The following is an 18,788-nucleotide window of genomic DNA, read 5'->3' as shown; positions in this document are numbered from 1 at the left end:
AGCTCTTGAGAAATTCCCTTTCTGAACAGGGGAAATTTGGCTGTAGAAAGAAGGCTGTCACTGCTCAATGCTGTGTTTGTGGCATTCCAGCAGGGTGTAAGGCACGTTACTGCATCAAACCCCCTGGCTACAAGAAGGGTTTCCTAGGCAGAGGAAAGAGGACAGACAGCCAAGCTGGCTATAATTTTTGATAATTGTGTTGGGGGAAATCTCTATTTTCTTTCTCATTTTAAATCAAGTGTTCTGTTAAATCTCAGTGGGATGCATAGCCTCACTTCCTAAGGAAACAAGGCTCACTACAGGCTGTGTCTGCTTTCTCTTTAAGTTTGGAAACCATGGATTTCAACTAAGTTTAATAAAGAGTTAGATACCTCAAGAAGACTTGAGTTTGTGCAAGTCTTGTGAAAAAACGTGACCTTAATGAGCAAAATTATCCAAATTGTCACCCCCAAAAGACCTGTGTTTTGGGGAAAGGCTCTGCAGCACGTACACCTTGTCAGCCATGAAAGAAAATGGTAGAAATAGGTTTGAAAACCATACAATGGATAAGGCTTGGCACGATACTTGAACTACAGAATGTAAATCATGCATTATTCAATGAATGGGTTTTTATCAAAATAATGTTTTTTAAGTGTTTTGATTCTATTTGTGCTCCAGTCCTCATCCCAAGAATGTACATTGTGCTAGCTCCTGCAGATGGGGGCTGCAAGAGGGAAGAGAACACAATGCTACTGAATCCTCACCCAATCCCCCCTGGATGCAAACCCCTCTATTAACATGGCTTCTTGTCCTTCCCAATTCTGCATCTGTGCTGTGCATCTGTAGTTCCAATATAGTTAAGATGCTGTAAGTCACTGGTTTGTATAGGTCCTGATTGCACATGGCACTGAAGTTTTCTTTAGACTTATTCTCACAAGAGTAATTAATGTTGATGTCTTGGACAATGTTGTTTCCTTACCTGCCTTTTTAATGTCCATTAATGCTGTTTTACTTGCCCTAAAGATGTGGCATTAACGTTGATACTGTAATATAGCTACAACTTTACATCTTAATGGTAAGTAAGCAATTTTATATCTATTATTCTGAGGCCTCTTTAAACATGAGACAATAATAAAACTATGTTAGTGAAAGCAGGATCTTCTTTTTCTTCTAAATCAAACTTGCCATGCATATTAGTGTTTCCTTCAAGGTGGCCATAAAGCCACTGTATAGGTTATATACGTTGAATTTGAGTCCTGGTAAAACACCATTTCTCCCATTAATTAGTATTTGAGGCAACCTAAGTGATGTTCAGATCGTTTAAAAAGAAAATAAATTAAGTGGGGGAACAGAGAGCTGGAAGAATATTAAACATTTTCTCTCTGCTATGAGCAAGTGGTTGGAAAACAAAGGTATGAAGGTTGTAAATTGTTTCTGTCTCATTCCAACTGTAAATGCTTTTTGTGTAAATGTGTTATTGAAAGAGAGAGACAAATTATATAGAATCATACTGTACTTCTTCAGGCACAGTTGATCTTCAGTAGCATGCACATAAAGCCTTATTACCCCCAAATGACTGTATTTCATTTTAAAAAATAGTTCTAATGTATGTGATGCTTTGCTGTGTGCTGGACGTGCACCACGTCTCCTGCTCCAACTTGTTACTTGAACTGTGTGCACTCAGCAGCATAATCACCCTGAGGCACTGTTACTGGAGTAGCTCTATCCCAGGTGCTGTCCCGTTACAAACCATAAACTTCTGCCATCAAAGCACCTTCTGGTCTGACAGGTTGGGTCCCCTCCTTCTGTCTTCATGTGTCTGCAAGGTCTCAGCTGACATCCTTTATAGACACATCAGCTACTTCAGGTTCCAGGGACCCCAGTTCTATCCAAGCAGACTAGACCATGCCTGCTGACACAGTGTCCTAGAATCCTAGACTAGCTGTGGTTGGAGGGGACCCAACCTCCTGCCATGGGCAGGGACACCTCTCAACCAGACCAGGTTGCTCAAGGTGTAGTAAGTTTTTTCTCAGAGGCTGGTGGATCTCCTCATCAGTAAATGAGCATGACTGTGAGGGTTAGTGGCTGGAGGTTGCTGTTAGCTGCTTGGCCAAGTGAATCTGTACAAGCTTCTGTGAGGCTGCAAATGGAGACAAGGAGGTCTTGTTTTCCTACTTTGTTGTCATTCCCCCTTGTATGTTGCTTTCTTGAGTGTTTTTTTCCTCAGCAAAACATCCAGTGTACTTTCCTGCTCAGAATAACTTCTCTGTCTCCAAACTTGTGACCAGTGTTCGAATATGAACTCTATAAAAATGAATACATACATCTCCCTCAAATGTTACAGAAGTAGTTGCCTGTTCATGAGATTCACTCTGCTAACACTCATCCTCTGGTGGGTTCTGTTTTGTTGCAGTATGTTGTGACACCAAGGCGTCAGTCTACAGCTATAGCCCTGCAGATTTTGGTGAGCCACCTGCTGGGGGATGCAGGCAGCCCATATCTCATTGGGATTGTAAGTGAATTCTCTGCTTATTGACCTTGCCTTAGGATGAAACTTTTAGAGCCTGAAAGACAGACACTCACAGAATTTCTGGCATTTCCTGGTCCAAAACTAGAAGTTACTCAAATTGGTGGCCTTGATACTGGAACACAGACACAGTTTTCTAAACATTTTTACTTGCATGCAACTTCTGGGCCTGTGGCACTGCAGGTATGTAGAATACAATCCTACACCCACAGGGGTGAGTAGTTCCCTACAGTGTGTGGAAATCTGTTTCGATTTTAAATTTGCAAACTCAACTTTCTGAAGGCATATGTTTTTGCAGAGATAGTGTCATGGGTGTTATACTTGGATTTCAGCACTTTCTGCTAAGTTTATGAGAAGTTTCATGGAAATTAAATACGATAAAACCGAAGACTCTTAGTTCAAATTTTGAAGTTTGAAATTTTGCAATTAGTTAATGGTGTCTTGAAAATCAGAAAAAGAGGTTCTGCAGTGGTTGCCTTTTGATACTACTTGGTATTCAAAGCTCTGGTCTCAAATTACCTTGACCTTGGATTCTCAGATTGCTTGAGACCAAATTTCTTTGCCCTTCCTACATTTACGTGATCTCAGGTGCTCCTGGACAAAGCAGCTCAGTAGGTTTTTCTCGCTGCAGTTCATTTGTTTTAGTTCCAGTGAATGATATCTGTCAGTGCTGCTCCCTTCCTTCATTACTTCCAATTTAAGACACAGTAATTCTGCCCACAATAGCTGCCCAATCACCCACCTTGAATTTTCTGCTTTACTGCACATGAGAGAGAGAGAGCTGTTGTTGTATTAAGGTTTTATTTATACAGAAGTTTGTTTTAAGAAGCTCACTTCAGGAATAACTGTTCTTTCTTTGTGACATTCACAGTGTCAGGGTTAGAGAGGGCCAAACAGAAATGCCCAAGGGAGCTGTGGCTGCAGGCTGGGTCCAGCCAGGCAGGAGATCCCCCTTGTCCTCAGCTGGGTGAAAACTGGGGTCTCAGCTCTGTCATCTGTCTGGCAGAGGGGACAGCCCTCTTTCACCAGGCCATTCCTCCTGCTGGCTCCTCTTCTGGAGAACCATGAGACCACGTGGCTCATTGGTGTCTTGTTGGGAAACTGTGGCCTCGTGCTGATTTGGCTGTGAGTAAGGGGAACAAGAGAGGGCCAAACAGAAATGCCCAAGGGAGCTGTGGCTGCAGGCTGGGTCCAGCCAGGCAGGAGATCCCCCTTGTCCTCAGCTGGGTGAAAACTGGGGTCTCAGCTGTGTCATCTGTCTGGCAGAGGGGACAGCCCTCTCTCACCAGGCCATTCCTCCTGCTGGCTCTTTTTCTGGAGAACCATGAGACCACGTGGTGTCTTCTTGGGAAACTGTGGCCTCGTGCTGGTTTGGCTGTGAGTGAGGGGAACATAACACCCTCTGTCATGAGAAATGGCAAAAATGGGGGGTGCCTTAAAGGCTGAAATATGTCCTGTGCATTCTCCCTTTGACTAGTCTATTGATTTATGCCCCCTGCCTAAAAGTTTGCAATGTTTATCTCTCTCACCCACTTTCCTCTGCCATCTTTGAGGCACAGAATTGAGGCTTCCTGCTGGATGTGCTGCTGCACCCTGCTAGTAACTCTGTGCAGAATACTTCTTATGCAGTACCTGGCACACAGTTGCCTTAAATAGCAGCTAATTAAAAAGTGTGAAGACAAAAAAAGCTTATCCAGATGAGATTAACCTCAGATTACCTTGCAATTTTGCAAAGAACAAAAACAATAAATCCAGGAATAAAACTGTTTTAATGGCCAAGTGCAGACCAATGCAATGAGCACAACACTGTCTTCTGGAATGTTCCTGGGAAGCAATTTACCAACACTGCCCATGCCCACTGTTGATTAAACACCAAATCTTCTGCGTTCATGTCTTGCTATTGTTTACTAACCTGCTTCAGCTAACCCTTTAACTTAAAAACTGGCTGGAGCATCAGGGAAGAGTCTTTTTCAGAGTCTGTTTTTCTTCCCCCTGTGCTCCAGGTATTTTCTTCCAAAGCATTTTCAAATGAAATGCATTAGGATTGTATTTGGGCCATTATGCATGCTGTAGTCCCTAGGTGCCCATTTAGAGCTGATCTTGCTCTTACCTGCCTAAATTGTCATAAATAAACATAGTAAACCCAGCAAAAGTTGAAGAGTCTCATATTTTTGCATTTCAAGGCACATCATGTATTCTAACCATCATGAACAAAGGTGGGAAGAAAAATTACTGCATTCAGCATTCCTCTTTTTATTTATGCTAAAAAGAGATTTAAAGTTCCTGGGTTAAGTGTTGAATCTTTTGAGTTTCTTGAAATAAGCTTTTCTTTCTGTCTACAAAAATAAAATTAATGTGTATCACTTCTAGCTTTTACAACCTTATCCTTCAACCAGTGCAAAAAAGCAGCTGCCTGGTGTCTTCTTCTTCCCAGTTCCTCATAATGTCACTCCATGACTCCTCAAATGCCTTTTGGCTCAAAAGCAGACTGCACTCTTGTCTCAGATTAATTCCCAGCTCTCCCCTTTCTAATGAGTGTTGCTGCTGGTGCCTGTGTGATGCTAACCCTCAGTTTCAACCCATTTGATGCTGATTAGGGAGGTATAAAGTTCTCAGATAACATCAATAACTGATAAAGGTCATTGCCAAATGTTTGTCTTGAACTCTCTGGAGGTGGGTTAGAAAATGGTAACATGACTTAATGTTCACCAAATATAAATATTGGTTGTAGTGTTTCCTACTCCTGTGACTTGAGGCTCTGAAGGTATAAAAGAACATGAGATTCCTTGGCCAGCTGAAGCTGGACAGCAGTGAAGTGCAAGTGTTTTGGGTACTGGGTTTGACAAGCAGGCTCTTTGTCCCTGCCTGCCTGGTTTCATTCTTCTCAAGGACCACACTGTAAGCAGCCTGTTTAAACCAGAGAGGATGATGATGTTATCCCAGATGAATGACAGCCTCCTTCACTCCCTAGATCTCCAGTGCCATCCAGGACAAGAACGCCCACTCCTTCCTGTGGAGCTTCTGGAGCATGCAGTACAGCTTCATCGTGTGTGCCTTTGTTGGTGTCTTTGGAGGAGGTTTTTTCCTCCTGACATCCTTCTACATTGAGGAAGATCGTAAAGAAGCAGAGAGGCTTTGAGGTTCCTATCATCTTTATAACTTTTAATCCTGTATCTGATTGCTTTGCTGTTTGTACACTAGCCATGATACCAGCTCTGTAAAGTTACAGCACAGAGGTCTGCATTATGTTAATACCATTTTATTTTCTATAAAAAAAAAAAAAAAGGCAAAATCCCTGCAAAGTCTCAGATTAAACAAACCTCCCAAACTGAGCAAAGCAGACTGGAGAACACAGAGTGCTATGAGTGACACCTTCAAAGGATGCAGGACATGGAGGTAATAAAAGAGTTTTACTGTAAGGCACCTTATACAGACTTCATGAAAGGAGTGGTTCCTCTTCTACTCTGCACCTTTTGAGCCAAATAGAACCAGCCTCAGTTCTCTGTAAGAATTCTCCCTCTTCTCTGACAGAAGTCATATTCAAAGTGTGAAAGACCTGAAGAGAACTTGTTGGGTTGGACAGAATACTATCCTCAGGCACCTGGTTTCTTACAACTTCCTTCTGCTCTGACTTGGTTTTCCAGGTACCAGAAATGAATGCTGTCTTTGAAGATGAACACTGGGGCAAGATTTGCAAAGAAGAAAAGAATGTCCTCTCCTTTTTCTTTCCTTTTTGCTTAATGAGATACAGCTAAAGAAAAGGCCAAATAACAATCCCTCCATATGGCAGAAAACCCTGCGTACTGACTGTTTTTGGATGCTTTTGACTGTGAGTCAAAAATTGCTACTGCACTGGCATATGGCAACCCTCCCCCATCTGCAAAAGAGGCAGGAGCACTCTGTGGAGCTGGGGGACTCCAGAAGGTACTGTATAGAGCTGTCACAGGCACGGCTGCCAACCTCAACAAGACATTTAAGCAGAGTGTCTCATGGAGATTAGGAAGGGAGACCTATGAATTCTCAGCAGGATAAGATTTGCCTGTAGAATCTGGAAACTGTAGATAGTACAGAAAAATGTGTTCTGTTGTCTGAAATGACCAAGAGAAGCAGAAACTGTCCAAGTCAGTGTCACATTCAGGAGTGGAGGGTTGTGATCGTTTTATATGTAATGTATTAATGGCCTCTTTCTCATCCCCTGAGGCTCTTTGGCATATCCTCAGGCCTTGGGCAAGTATCTCCTCTCGTGGGTGAAGAACAGCACCTGTAAAACCACTTAACTCTCCCTTTGAACTTTTACCTCTAAGGTGCAGAAGACTTTGGATGTGGTATCTGTTGTCATGACGTGGTGCCAGGTGCCAAACAGGACATGACCAGTGCAGTCAACTCTGATTGTTTGATGTGGTTTAGTTCCCAGCAGCACCTTAAAACCAAAGCCTGAGGACAATAGTAGCATGTGAATTGTGAGGTATTACGACTCTTGCCCAATTCCTCCAGTAAATCATAAGGATACTGAAGTGCAATATTCCTGTACTGACTGCAAATATCTAATATCATTATAAATAGCATCATTCAGTAACTGCAGGCTTTTGTTTCTCCCTCTCTCTCACTCATTTAAAAAAAAATCTGTTCTGAAGCCTGACTTAAAACCAGGTAGTGAAATTTGGCCAGAGCTTATGCCATTGTGGAAAATAACCAAAAATCTTTTATGTGGCAGTCAGTACAAGTGTAATAATTGTCTTTAAAACAAAAGTTGGTGTTCTGAAAGACTGAGCAACCTTTTCTGGTTGTGAAAACTAGCCAGAGCCACTCTACCACTGACTCCTTGGAAATTCATGGGATGCTGGAGAACTATGTCCAACAAGGGATTTTTGCTATTGGATATGGACATATCAAGGTCCTAAGTGCTTGCCTTAACATTTTTTCAAGCTGTTTTTTAAGCTACATGGTAATAAGGTTTGGATTGAAACCTCTTGCTTGTATTCAGCAGACCTGGTGACATTTGTAGCATCTGTCTTCCAGCTAGAGGGAGAAAATTCACTTTGCACCAATGCCTCATTGTAGAATGAATTTGGGAGGTCCAAAAACATTCGTGGAGGCCTTTTGAACTCACCACACACTTGAGGTTAGACTTGCAGGAGCCTGAGATTGATCTGGTACACCATTACTATGCCATGTGTGCTGTCTGATGACATCCACAGGGCTCTGCCAACAGCTGCTTTGTTGAGAAGTTCATTTCTGAGGTGAGGTGAAAATCACCAGTGCAATGTATTCTGCAGCAGTACCCTCACTAGAGACCATTTACTGGGACATCACTTTATGCCCAGAACCTGATGGAAGAGTGATGGGACAAGTGCACATCAGTACTTGAGGCCATCAAATTATTTTGATTTTGGTTCATTCTATGATATTTGCTGGTGATAACTGTGCCAGATCCTTCCTTAGTGTTTTATCAGAATTTCTCAGAAGCTGCCATAAAGGTCTGAACTGTGCTTCAAGTCTCATGCACACAATATATAGCCATGTATATAATGTACAGCCTAATTCTGGAGTTGTGTGGGAATATTGGCAAGAAGTAATGATTTGGGTTGGGTAAAGAATTCATTTTATAAGATAGCCTGATACTATGTAAGGTGTTGAGCTTGGATTTACAGAGCTCTGAGGATCAGTAATAGAATCACAAGATTCCACCTCTGTTGCCAAACTCCAAAGTTTGCAATTGCTAAAATAATTGACAGCTGCAAACCAGATGCTCTGAACATCACCTGATTCCTTGGACCTCAGGCAGATAGGCCAAGATCTTGAGAATCATTTTTCCCATTATTCAGTAGTGGTAGAATTTAACCAGCTTGGTAGTACTTCTCTCTTGGTATGTTTGTGAGTTGCCCTGTAAACAGATGATCAGTTTATCACTTCTACTAGGCCAGCATTAAATTCTTCTTAAGAAGAAAGTCAGGAGCTGTGTGGAGAGCACTGTGGAGGCACGCATCTGACATATGAGCAAGAGATGCCAAATGCTGTTCTGTAGATGGTACATGAAATCCGTGATGAACTCAGTCCTACTCCTACTCTTATCTCCTCTGTGAAAGTCAGTGCCTAGAAATTAGCTGGAACATGCTGACAAGTTCAATTCCATCTTTTCAAATGCTTCTCACTTTTCTTTGTAATGCAAAGGGAAAGGACTTTCATTTTTGCTATTTTTTTTTCCTGCATTTTAGCAAGTCTAACGTCCAAGCCAAGAGACTGGGTGCTCTGAGCTGTGCCTGGGCCTCCTTGGAGCTGCACTGTCCCCTGTCTTGCTGAGAACTGCTGGCTTAGAGGTCATGCAAAGGTGCAGTGCCTGTGTGAAAGAGCCCTGGAGGCTCTGCCTCCAAAGCAGGAGAACTCTTTCCATCATCTCTTTGGCCCTGTGTAAAAATTCCTCACTAGGATGGGTACAGGGAGTAGATTTTATTAAAATTTCCTGCACGTCTTGAGTTTGATTCTAAGCAGGTGGCACCAAGTTCTGCACTGGGGGGTTAACACAACAGTTTCTTAGGGCTGGAGGGGGATGTCGTGCACTGTAGCTATTTAAGACATCACAATTTTTGCATGCCACCCAAAAACCTGCATTAGAGAAAGTCACAAAGGAACAAAAGTTCTCTTCAGGCATCAGTTGAAACACCTATAGTTTTATATGGTTACAACTGTGTAGAAATAAGAAAGAAGTGGAGAGCTTAAAGAAGTTGTTAAATTTACTGCTCTGTCTGGGTTGGAAGGAGCTGCTGCAGGAGCTGCTGGTTCTATGTTAACAGTTTGTTCTGCAGCATTCAGGCTGCTTGGAATCTGTGTCCCTTGCCCCAAATAAATGACAATTGAACAAGCTGACGAAACTTGTATTTTCTGTAACTTTGTATATTCTTCTCCTACCTTTAACATTTCTTCTTTGCTCTTTCCAGCCAAAATAGTGGGTAAGAGGTGCTTTGGAACATCTCCAAAAAGTGTGATTTTATAAGTCCATTCAGGTAATGATTTTGATCTTTTCCTCCCTTCTTTCATTCCCCAAAGCAGGGACAGGTAATTGGTACTGACCTTTAGTGCTGTTTATGTGGCTATTTTTTTAAACAGGTTTTAGAACTCTTCTTGGCACAAAGATCACCTTCAGAGTCATGGTTATTTCTGGTTTCTGCTCAGTATCTGTAAAGGCATCAGGTGGGCAGGGCCCAGTCCTGTGGTGTATAACTGCTCCAGAGCGATTCCTTCCACCAGGGATGCTCTGGGAGATTGCTATCAGCAGAATTTTAACTGCCACAGGCATTTCATATAACTTTTTCTCTCTCTCCTCCTCTCCTTCCCAAACAAGCAGCCCTGTGCACTGCTCCTGAAAGGGGTTTTGCAGGACCTGTGGCTGAAGGTGTGCAGATGGCAGACCACAGCTTTCCAGGCTGCAGATTTATACAGTCTGTCTAGGCTGCTCTCTCCTAAGAAGATCTTGTGGTTTATTCCTCTTCAACCTAATCATTTGTGCAGCTCAATTGCCTTTTGCAAAATATTTCACAGAACAGCTGTGAACCTCTAGAATGCTCCTGACATAGCCATGGGTGTCAAAGGTGTCACTTAGCTTCAATAAAAAAGGCTCAGGGTTGCTGCTGTCATTCTGAGGGCCCTGTGCTGAGACTGGATCAGTTGAGACAATACCAACCCTGATGGCTTTTTTTTACTATCTCATTCCTACCTTCCACTAAAGAAGACTTTAGCACCTTCCTAGGTGGCCTGTAGCTGTTCTCCATCAATGAAAAACTGGCAGTTTCCCCCCTGCTATTGGGTTGCAGAATAATTAGCTGAACTCTGTCTTGCTCATCTCCCCTGATTTTGTACTCTGTCCTTTGTCCTTGTACTCCCTCCCTCGTCAAGTGCCTGCAGACTGTAGCTGTTCTCCATCAATGAAAAACTGGCAGTTTCCCCCCTGCTATTGGGTTGCAGAATAATTAGCTGAACTCTGTCTTGCTCATCTCCCCTGATTTTGTACTCTGTACTTGTACTCCCTCCCTCATCAAGAGCCTGCAGATTCACTTAGTGCCTTTATCATTAAGTATATATGTCCTCTTTGTTTATAATCTGTAGAATAATTCACTTATTCCTGTTTGGAAAGTAAGCCAAAAGAAGTAGGCACTGTCCTCTTGACAATAGCATAATATGAGTGCAGCAAGGCCAGACCAGCCAAATTTATGCTGTAGCTGACAGGATTTTTTCCTTAGCAGCAGATCCATCATCTCTACTTTTAAACCTTTCCCTCCTCACTTTAAAATACAGGTGCAGTGTCTGTTGAAATAAATTCTGAAATAACTAAGACACCTAAAAATTCTCTATTATCCCCAAACCTTTATGGTAAAAGGTTGGGGTTTTTTTTCCAGAGATCCTTCTGCTGTTTTGCAAACGTTGTTGACTCCTCAAGCCCCCTTTGAGTAGTGGGTTCTCCTACCCTGGCTGCAATACTGCTGGTTACTGCTGCCTGTGAGGGTGCCTGGACCTGGAGAGAAGTCACCTCCTCCCTTCAGATAGGCACAGAAATAATGATGAAGGAATGATGTCTGTGGGTCCCTGCCAAGCTGTGCTGGAACTGGCTGTGTTCCACTACAAGAGAGCCACTGGGTTCATCTCAGTTCCATAATTATCTTTGTCGTAATCTAATAAAGCCTTGGAAAGGTTCTTAGAAAGCTTTTTGTTTAGAAGAGAAATAAAGGGTGATACAAAGAGACTCTTGATCCTAATGCTGTGTAGCTGACCCGTTGTGTTCAGCTCACTTTGTGTAATTTAATGTTTCTGTAACTGTTTTGTTATTAGCATGTAAATTGACTACATACCCTGCAGTAATAAAATGCCTGCAGTTTTGAGAGATTAATGTAAGTGCTGTCAAATCCCACTGTAAAAAGGTCCATTGTAAATGTACTGTTAAATCTAGAGAGATTTGGAATGTGACTGACTCCCAGTAGGTCCAGCCTTGCTAATGGAATGAGAGCAGGGCTCAAGAAATGTGCATTGTCTCCATAAAGGCAGGAATCTGCCCAAAGAACAGGTCAGACCTGTGCAGGACTTGGCTCCTACTGGGGTACTAAGATCTGACTTCATCTCTTCATATACTCTGGTGGTTTTTTCCTTCAGGTTTTTTTTTTTGTATTTATAATTACAAAAAATTCTTTGAATGGATGTGAAAGGTAAATTCATGCATCCATGTGTGCAGGTGTAATTTTGTTTTCAGTATTGGATGTGTCGGGCAGTAGGCTTGAAACAGATATAAAAAGAATGAAGGTAACCATTTTTGAAAGTACTAACTTCATGTAATTCCACCCAAATGCACCTTAGTAAGTGGCCTGACTTCTTTCTTTCTTCATTCCTCTTTTCCAAAGAGCCTTGCATCCCTCTGCTCCCAGTGAAGGCTGTCTGAGCAGCTGTGTGTTCAATACTCAAGAAAATCAGGCCATTTACTTAAAGACTTAATGATGGGTTTAGGAACCTAATCTTAGGCACCTAATTTTTGAAATCTTGGTTGTTAGCATCTTTTTTTCCAGGAATTTATCCTGCTGAGTGAAAACATCACTTAAAGAAATGCGAGTCTGAGGGTGCCTCTTAATCTTCTCTCTGGTAGGTATTACAACTGTTAGTCTCTTCATAGCTTTTTGCCTTTGTAGTTTATATTTGCAGTGAATGAACTGGTTTGTTGTGTGCATTGACAGCCCACTGCAGAGGAGGTGTCACTGGAACTGGTATGTCAGAGCTGCAGTGAAAGAGGAGGTGAAGTGAAAAGGGACACTGGAGTTCTTGCTGAGAACATTTCCCCAGTAAAACCAGGTGAAAAGAGGTTTCTTCAACCCAGCTCTGTAGATTCATGCAGTACTGGAATAAAATGCAGATCACAGTATGAAGGAGCAGACAGCCCACCTCTGATTCTTAAGAGCATTGCAGGAAGAGAGCAGTGTGGTGTGGTGTGGTGTGGTGTGGTGTGGTGTGGTGTGGTGTGAGAGAGGTGTGTGGGTATGAGCAGAGGTGCAGAGGAGAGCTGGCTGGTGAAGAATGCTGGTTAAGCAATCCAGTTCTTTTCAGAGAAAACATATTAGTCTGGTCTTTGTGTAAGGAATGCCACTTAGAGATGGTTCACCTGGAGGAGGGTTGATGGCAGCTAGATTTAAGCAATATCTGATCTGAGAAAATCATGTTCATGACCTGAGCCTGTGAGCCAGCAAGTCTCTCTCAGCAGCATCCTTCCAGCTGAGGGGGGTAACCCAGGATAACTCAGTGGGAGCTGCACAGTAAGCTCTGAGCAAGGGAATTGCTTCTCTCTGGTGCTTTGTTTGCCTGGAAGGCATGGGAGACAGAGCTGCTTGCCTCACCTGTAGAGTGAGGAGGCACAGCTCCTAAAGGAAATGGCAGTTCTATTTTTAGAATTGTTTTAACTGGGCATCAGATATGCACATCTCCAGCCCATTAACCTGGTCACACTGTGTGGTCTGATCCTCCTCTACCAGATGTGATTAAATGTGATCCATCGTCACCTCCCCTGAGCACGAGCAAGTGGGAGAACGTCAGGAGTGAAGCAGATGCAGTTATTCTATGCCAGCTGCTTTCTCCTGTAAATTTAGTTTGTATTGTTAAACACTGGCATGTTGTCTAAGGGGTCTGTGTCTCCTGATTTAGTGTGAGGACTGATGCTCTTTGCTGCTCAAAGTGCTGCTGGAAAGGGTGAGACTGACAGGAACAACAGGGCTTGAGCAGGGACATCAGTGGCACTGAAGGAAGTTGTTTATCTGTGTCTGGAAGAGAAGAAAATTTCTGTGCTTATTGGGGCTGCCTGGACTTGCCAACTTTATTAAGGCACTTTTGTCTTTTTTTAAGGGCAAGGTATGGGAGGAAAGGGGAAAGATGAACATTTCCTGAGGTTTAACCAAAACAAAGCATAAACATAAGCCAGGAAAGAACAGCTGAAGTGAAAAAAAGAGATCTAGGAGGGAGCTTCTAACTGACTAGAGAAGAGGTGTGGCCACAAGCAATTGGCTTTTTTGGGATCCCAACAATTCCAGAGCAGAGTTCTTTAGCTACAAGGAAGTACATTTAGTTTCTTGAGCACTGCAAACTCAATTTAAAACCAAGTTGAGCTGCCTATTTTTCTTCCTGCTGTGAGAAATGTCTGCCCTCCAGTGATGCCACATGGATGCAAGAGAAGGACCCAAATGCCTCCTCCTCTTTGTAGCCTTTAGGCTTTATTTCTAATGGACCTGGAAAGCCAGTGTTAAAACTCATTTGTTCTGAGGCAGCATTCAACAGAGGGGCTGTAATATCTGATTTCCAACAAGTACTTGTGTATGTCAGAGATGTTGGACGTGCTGAAGGCAATGGAGGTCACCAGAGAGACAGTCTGGGCATTTTGTATTTTCCTCACAATCAGGCTTTTCTCCATTCTATCCTCCTCTAGCCAAAAGCTGTGGCAAGGAATAATGAGGAACAGGACAAGGGATAGGAAATGGTTTAAACTGAAAGAGGGTAGATTTTAAATTAGTTATTAGGAAGAAATTCTTTACTGTGAAGGTGGTGAGGCACTGGAACAGGTTGCTCAGAGAGGTGGTCGATGCCCGCCCCTGGAAATGTTCAAGGCCAGGTTGGATGGGACTCTGAGCAACCTGCTCTAGCTGCAGATGTTCCTGCTCCCTGCAGAGGGGTTGAACTAGAGGGTCTTTAAAGGTCCCTTCCCAGCCAAACCATTCTATAATTTTTTGATTCTATGATGAATTTGTTGTTTATTCAGGCTTCTTTCCACTCTTCTGATGTCCACTGAGGAAAGGTAAAGGTGTTTGACAAGAGCACACAGGAGACAGGTATCTCATCCTACTGTTAGACTATATCTTTGCCTTTTCTCTCTCTTTAGCCTTAGAGTTGCTGCTGTAGGAAATGTGTTACAGCAGCCAGGGAGTGCTGAGAGCCCCAAATGAAGCTGTCACCCCCCTGAAGGTGAGACCCAGCAGCAGACAAGGCTGGACAAGCGCTGGCACTCGGCAGGGCCGTGAGTCAGATGGAGGGAGGGCTGGCAGGAGTGTGGAGAGGGAGGGCAGGAGGCAGCTGGCAGCGTAGGAAGGAGTGAGCAGAAGTGGGAATGAGAAATGCCCTTGCTTGGGCACTGACATCCAGCATCCCATCCAGCAACAGCCACATTAGGACTTCACAGAAAGTGAAGAAAGACGTGAAGAAGGTGTCCAAATGCATCTATTCCTTTAAGGAATTTATTTTAACTCTTTATTAAAATAGAGATCTATGTGCATTTCCCCCTCGAGCCCACTGTTTTAATAAGATTGCCTTTAGCATCCCCCCATGGGCTCTTTAATTCTTCATTCCAAGTCTCCAGTGTGGAATTGTCTCAGCAGATCCAGTCGGGTGTATTTCAGTGCTCAACAGCAGAGAGGAAATGAATTTTTCTGGTGAGGGGCAAGCACAGTGAATAGCTTGATTCTCCTCCCCAGTACCATCTGCAGTCAGTTTTGTGCTACAAATAAAGTCAATGTTTTCCTGGGTCAGAGGTGGATAATTATTCATAGCACTTTCATTTCCAGCAGTAGAGGCATCATATCTCTGCCAATCATCATTCTGCTCCCTGTTTGGTTTACTTTGCCTGGCTCTCAGGTTTGCAAGTCTAGCTGCTATCCAAACTTGTACTGTTCTTTGTTGCTTTTCCTGGGCTAGTGCCAGCAGCTCTCTCAGCTTCTGAAGACTGACACGAGGACTTTGCACCAGTATTGTGGTTCTCTCCTGTTTTATGAGCTCGTGTCTGTTTGAAAAAGAATGAAATGGGAAGGAGGGAAGAATATAACACTTGGTTCACTTTTAACCAGCCAAAAAAACCCCGAGTAGTATTTCACTAACATGGGTCAGTGTCATCTGTGAGGGCTTTTTATGGCAATAAAGCCCAGGGAAGTGTATTAGTCAAGGTACAGCTTTGATTTCAACTTGACTGTCTTAACTCTTAGGCTGATACGTTCCCTGCTGGTGCTGAGTCCTTCCCTCCCACGTGTGTCCAGAGCTCCCATTGTTGCAGCTACCACATATGGGTTTACAGTGTCCTTTAGGGTTGTCTCTGGCAGTTTTGCCCTTGGATTTACAGCACTATTCCTAGCATAGATTAGCAGAGTAACTGAGCATTGCTGCCCATTCACTGCAGCAAATGGCCTGGTGCATTGGGAGGGATGGGAACACAGAGAAAGGGGGATCCAGCCTTGCATTTTCCTGTCATTGTAAGGTGCTCTTTGCACAGATCTGTTTAGAAGGAGTTTAAGAGGACTCCAGAGTAGATGCTGATAATTAAAATGCTAATTAAAAATGTTCCCGGTGGTATTCACTGATAACGTTGCCAGAGTAGGTGAGATTTCAATTATCTTGCTATTCCTCTTAGAACTAGAAAAAAGTCATGCCATGAGTTAAGTACCTAAGCCATGGTTATTTCATAGCATTTATGTGCTGACTTTCCTCCAGATTTCTTCAGTTGCTTCTTTCAATCTTAAAAAACCCAAAACGAACCAACCAACCAACCAACCAAAAACCAACAAAGAAACCAAACTAACAATTTTTTCTAACAATTCTGAATGTACAAAATATCTACCTGGGGAACCTGAAGCCTCTTGGCCTCGTAGGGGGAGTGAGTCTTCCACACAGATTGCTTTGTGAGACCACCTCACCATATTTACTTGCTGCCTTTGCTCGGAGTGGAGCTAGGGAGAAAGCTGCTCTGAAAGGCTTTGAAATAACAGCCACCAGAGCAGGGGACGTGGGTCAGGAAAGGGCCACCAAGGAGTGCCATCTTCAAAAGGACCAGACCTTCAAGGAGGGTCTTCAAGATCAGATCGTCACAGAGACTGAAGCAGAGCTTTCAAATGCTCAGTTCTTACAGCCTAAACCAGCAGAAAACCAGGTGAATTTTCTCAGGGGACTCACTGCAGTTTTAGCTGTCAGGAATTTAAACATGCTTGATGCCATAAGTTAGAAGTAGGAGAAGGCACACAAAGCCAGGACTGTAACAAAAAGATGAAGGTGGGAAAATCAAAGGAGAGATGATAGGATTAGAGGCAGGTAGTTGGGATCCACAAAAAGGAGAAAAGGGGCTGCCCAGTATCTGATTAAAAGATGCACTCTTGTTAGGTAGAAAGCTACTGGCATTCATGTGGGAATTCCAGGACAAAGACTTGATGGCCTCTATGTCTTTTTAGTGTAGTGTCCTCTGTAATCAGAGAGGTGGAGTTTTCACCAGTTTTTGTTGACCAGATACTGTATCATGAAGGATGTGAAAGGGAATTGTGTCTAGCATGGTGTGTAAATTTACATTTTAGAAAAGTGCCTTTTCTGTTAGCCAGGATGAATCCTGGTTTCAGCCTTCCTCTTGGAGACTGTCTTTAGTGCCAGATGAAGTGTTTCCTGAATCAGGCTCTTTTCTTGGTGTAGTGTGCAACAGGTGGTGATGGAAGCTAATGATGCTGCATAGGAAAAGCATTCAGGAAGGATTTGACAGATGAAGAAGGACTGTAAGAGTAGAAGAAAGTGAACATATGCTAAACCAGAGTGACTGGAGCTAATGTGATGTAAAACGACGCAGGGTAATGAAGCTTTTCAGGACATAAATTTCTGCTAGGCTCTACCTGGAATACTGCACTGCCTCTTCCTTCTAGCAAAGTAATTTGTATTCTTCTGGTATTTGGATGTAACAGTGAAGAAGGTTATAATTGCTATCCAAACACTGTTTTACTTCACACCTTGTGAGAAGTCCGGGCTGTGCTTGTCTTTTAAAAAGTATGATGTGTGTGGCACTTCTTTTTAAGCTGGTGTAGTAAGTTTGGAGACAATTTAGGTCTGTTTATAAAATCAGGGTGTTGTTTGGTGAGTGTCTGTTATTGATGGCGTTGTGATTTTATGGATACATACAACATTGCAGTCTGATGTTTAACACAGAGATATCTACACACAAAAGACAGGACTAAGATGGTTGGACTAGAGCCAGTGGAGTAGCTGTGGCAGTCACATACATCTGTACCCCCACAAGACACAGCCAGTGCCAAAGCTCTGTGCATCACTCAACACCAAAATTATTCAGAAGAGGTTCCTGAGTGGTTGTGACCACTTGCTCTGAAGAGGAGACAAATAAGAGGAGTGAAAGGGCTGCATTTGCCAGTGCCTGATAGAAAAAGATCTCTAAAACTTTGCTGCTTGATCTCAACAAAGATGACAGGTTTTACAGGCTCCAGCCACCCTCCTTCGTAGCAAAGAGCAAGGAACCATGAGAGGATGAAATCATGGAAGGCTATGAAGTTAAAATCAAAGCTGTTTATTTTGTCCTTACACAACTGGCTTGTGGAACTCTATCGTCCAAAACTGTCATAAGACTTTTTGAGGCAAAACATCTACCACCAAAACAGAACTAAAGAGAAGACCACTGGATACCTCCCTATGTACCAGCAGCACTGAGAGTTAACTACAAAGAAACATTTCCAAAGGTTTTGAGTGGCCAATGAGAAAAAAAAAAGAAGAATGAGATGAACATAGTTAATTTAAAGTTCCTTAGGGAACTGTTTTGTTCTAAGAGTAGACAGTAGTTTTAAACCCTCTACAGTGTTTCTTGCATGTTTTCCTTAAGTAACCCAGGCTGATCCCTGATGGAGGGAAGATAGAAGTTCTTCAATGCTCTGATCTGATAAAATTGCTCCTGTGTGTCCCCTGATTGAAGATGCTGCCAAAATTTCAGTGAAATCAAGATATTTTGTTAATATCTGCTAAAAAAAATGCTGATATTTTGTAGTGCAAATGATGTACGATTGAACTGGTTTATTTTGTCATGCTCTGGTCAGACAAGGTGCAAGATCTCACTTCAGATGGGTCTGACACATGAGGAGAAAACAGATTTAACTACTGGAAAACCCACTGTGCAGTCCCTATGAGCTACCTAAAGACACAGTGAGTGTTCCAAAATATGCTGAACTGTGCAGAATAGTTTGGAAAATCTGGTTGCTTCCTGAGGAGGAGGAGAGGTGGAGGGAACTGAGTCTTGACCATTGCCTCCAAACAGTTGGAGCTGGAGAGAAGTATACTCTTACTTGCATTTTACATGGTGCTCAGAAGGGCCATCTGTCTTTCTGTCACAGCAGAAGGGACGTAGGGAACACAGAAAAGTGTCTATTGGCCAGGCACAGCTCCTGCTTCTAAAAAATCTAATCTAGTGAAAATCAGCTTTAGAAGTATTTTTGTAGAGCTTCGGTGGCAACAAGCCCATTTTCTGTATTAG

General features: G+C 42.9%; 1 protein-coding gene across 1 annotated transcript in view; it reads left to right on the top strand.

Annotated features, from left to right (window-relative positions):
* Positions 1-5,645, top strand: part of LOC103768525 (protein spinster homolog 3-like) — a 31,888-nt gene extending 26,243 nt beyond the window's left edge. Inside the window, exons 10-11 of the mRNA XM_008935667.1 lie at positions 2,393-2,491; positions 5,478-5,645. Coding sequence (XP_008933915.1) covers positions 2,393-2,491; positions 5,478-5,645 — 267 coding nt within the window. The remainder of the gene's footprint in view (positions 1-2,392; positions 2,492-5,477) is intronic.
* The last annotated feature ends 13,143 nt before the right edge of the window (positions 5,646-18,788 follow it).

The sequence above is a fragment of the Merops nubicus genome, unplaced genomic scaffold (genome assembly GCF_000691845.1).
Source record: "Merops nubicus isolate BGI_N331 unplaced genomic scaffold, ASM69184v1 scaffold7392, whole genome shotgun sequence".
Lineage (NCBI taxonomy): Eukaryota > Metazoa > Chordata > Aves > Coraciiformes > Meropidae > Merops > Merops nubicus.
This window is presented reverse-complemented; position numbering and strand designations above follow the sequence as displayed.